The 1,740-nt window shown below is 40.1% G+C and overlaps 1 protein-coding gene across 1 annotated transcript in view; it reads left to right on the forward strand.

Annotated features, from left to right (window-relative positions):
- The first annotated feature begins 321 nt into the window (after positions 1–321).
- Positions 322–1,740, forward strand: part of LOC128250781 (uncharacterized) — a 7,705-nt gene continuing 6,286 nt past the window's right edge. The window contains exon 1 of the mRNA XM_052976697.1: positions 322–505. Within this exon, the coding sequence (XP_052832657.1) occupies positions 412–505 (94 nt within the window). The 5' untranslated portion in view covers positions 322–411. The remainder of the gene's footprint in view (positions 506–1,740) is intronic.

The raw sequence follows: 1,740 nt of genomic DNA on the forward strand, positions 1-1,740 counted from the left end.
TATATATATATATATATATATATATATATATATATATATATATATGCATATTAAATCATAGAATGCATATACAAACACTCATACATACATGCATACATACACACATGAATACATACATACATACAAATACATACGTATTTGTATGTCACTTCAGTCGTGCCTCGACTCATAAGCACACATAGACTCATAGACATACACGTTCACACACACACTACACACACACACTACACATACACATACATACACACACACACGCACATACACACACACACATACATATGAGCGTGTATTTGTATTTACTTTTATTATATTTTGTATAATTTGTTTTTGCTGTTTTCTGTTTTAGTTTTGGGACGAATTGACTACGTGTTCGTTGACCAGCAATATGTTATCAGTAGTAAAACTGCGGAGATGCAACGAATTCGATCTGTGTTTAACCAAGGGCCATCACGCGTTGAAGCTGCAGTTTACTCTAAAGAAACGAATAAAGTCTATTTAGCTTACGGTATGTATGTCTTTTATCTTTTACTTGTTTCAGTCACTGGACAGCGTCCGTGCTGGAGCAACGCCTTCAAAAGTTTTACTCGAATGACTTGACTCACAGTACTTATAGCCTGCAACTTATATTAGCGTCTGCGTTTACCGAACCGCCAAGTTTTGGGGATGTGAACAAACCATCACCGGTTATCAAGCGGTGAGGAGGACATACACATACATAAAAAGACACACATACACACATACATACATAATATATACACACTTACTCATCTGTGTGTGTGTATGTGTGTATGTGTGTGTGTGTGTGTGTGTGTGTGTGTGTGTGTGTGTGTGTGTGTGTGTGTGTGTGTGTGTATGTGTGTGTACGTGAAGGCGCGTGGTTTAGCGGTTAGGGTATTCGGCTCACGAATATATATATATATATATATATATATATACACACACACACACAGGGTGCGATAAGTAAATTGTCGCCATTTTATATTTTTAATTTCGCGTATGTGCATTGTTTGTTTTTGATTTTGTCGACTACACAGAATAGTAGGATCGGTTGAGCGCCGTCTGTAGAAAAACCAACATCATGACACAATTCACTCTGCTAGAAATTTGGAAACGACATGCTGTACTACTTGGCATTCGCGTCGGAAGCTCCAATACGAACACTTCAGAATACTTGGGTGTCAATCCGAGGAGAGGACAATTTGAGAACATGTACCGAGTGTGATAAAAATCAAACATCCAGTTAACATCATGGTGTTTGGAGTGGTCACTAGTGATGGTGACGTTAAGTCTCCATTCATCTTCCCACACGGCTTCAGACTCAACACGGAGGCCTACGTCAAGTGCCTGGAGGAGGTAATGCTGCCTTGGTTCAAGAAGGTGGCTGCTGGAAGACCCTATGTCTGGCAACAGGACACTGCACCATGCCACATAAGCATGATAACCCAGTCATGGATTTCAGACAATTTCTGCGACCACATCACCCCTAACATCTGGCTGCCTAACTCCTCAAACTGCAACTCCCTTGATTATTATTTGTGCGGCGCAGTTGAGCGAGAGACCAACAAAACTCCTTGTAACACCAAAGATGAACTGAAGGCAATGATTATGGCAGCATTCACCAATTTAAACAAGGAGACAGTCCAGAAGAGTTGCAGGAGATTCCGAAGTCGTCCGGAGGCCGTAGTTGAAGCCAATGATGATTTTATGGAATAAATTTACTCTGTTGCATTTTTAATACCA

The sequence above is a fragment of the Octopus bimaculoides genome, chromosome 25 (genome assembly GCF_001194135.2).
Source record: "Octopus bimaculoides isolate UCB-OBI-ISO-001 chromosome 25, ASM119413v2, whole genome shotgun sequence".
Classification (NCBI taxonomy): Eukaryota; Metazoa; Mollusca; class Cephalopoda; order Octopoda; family Octopodidae; genus Octopus; species Octopus bimaculoides.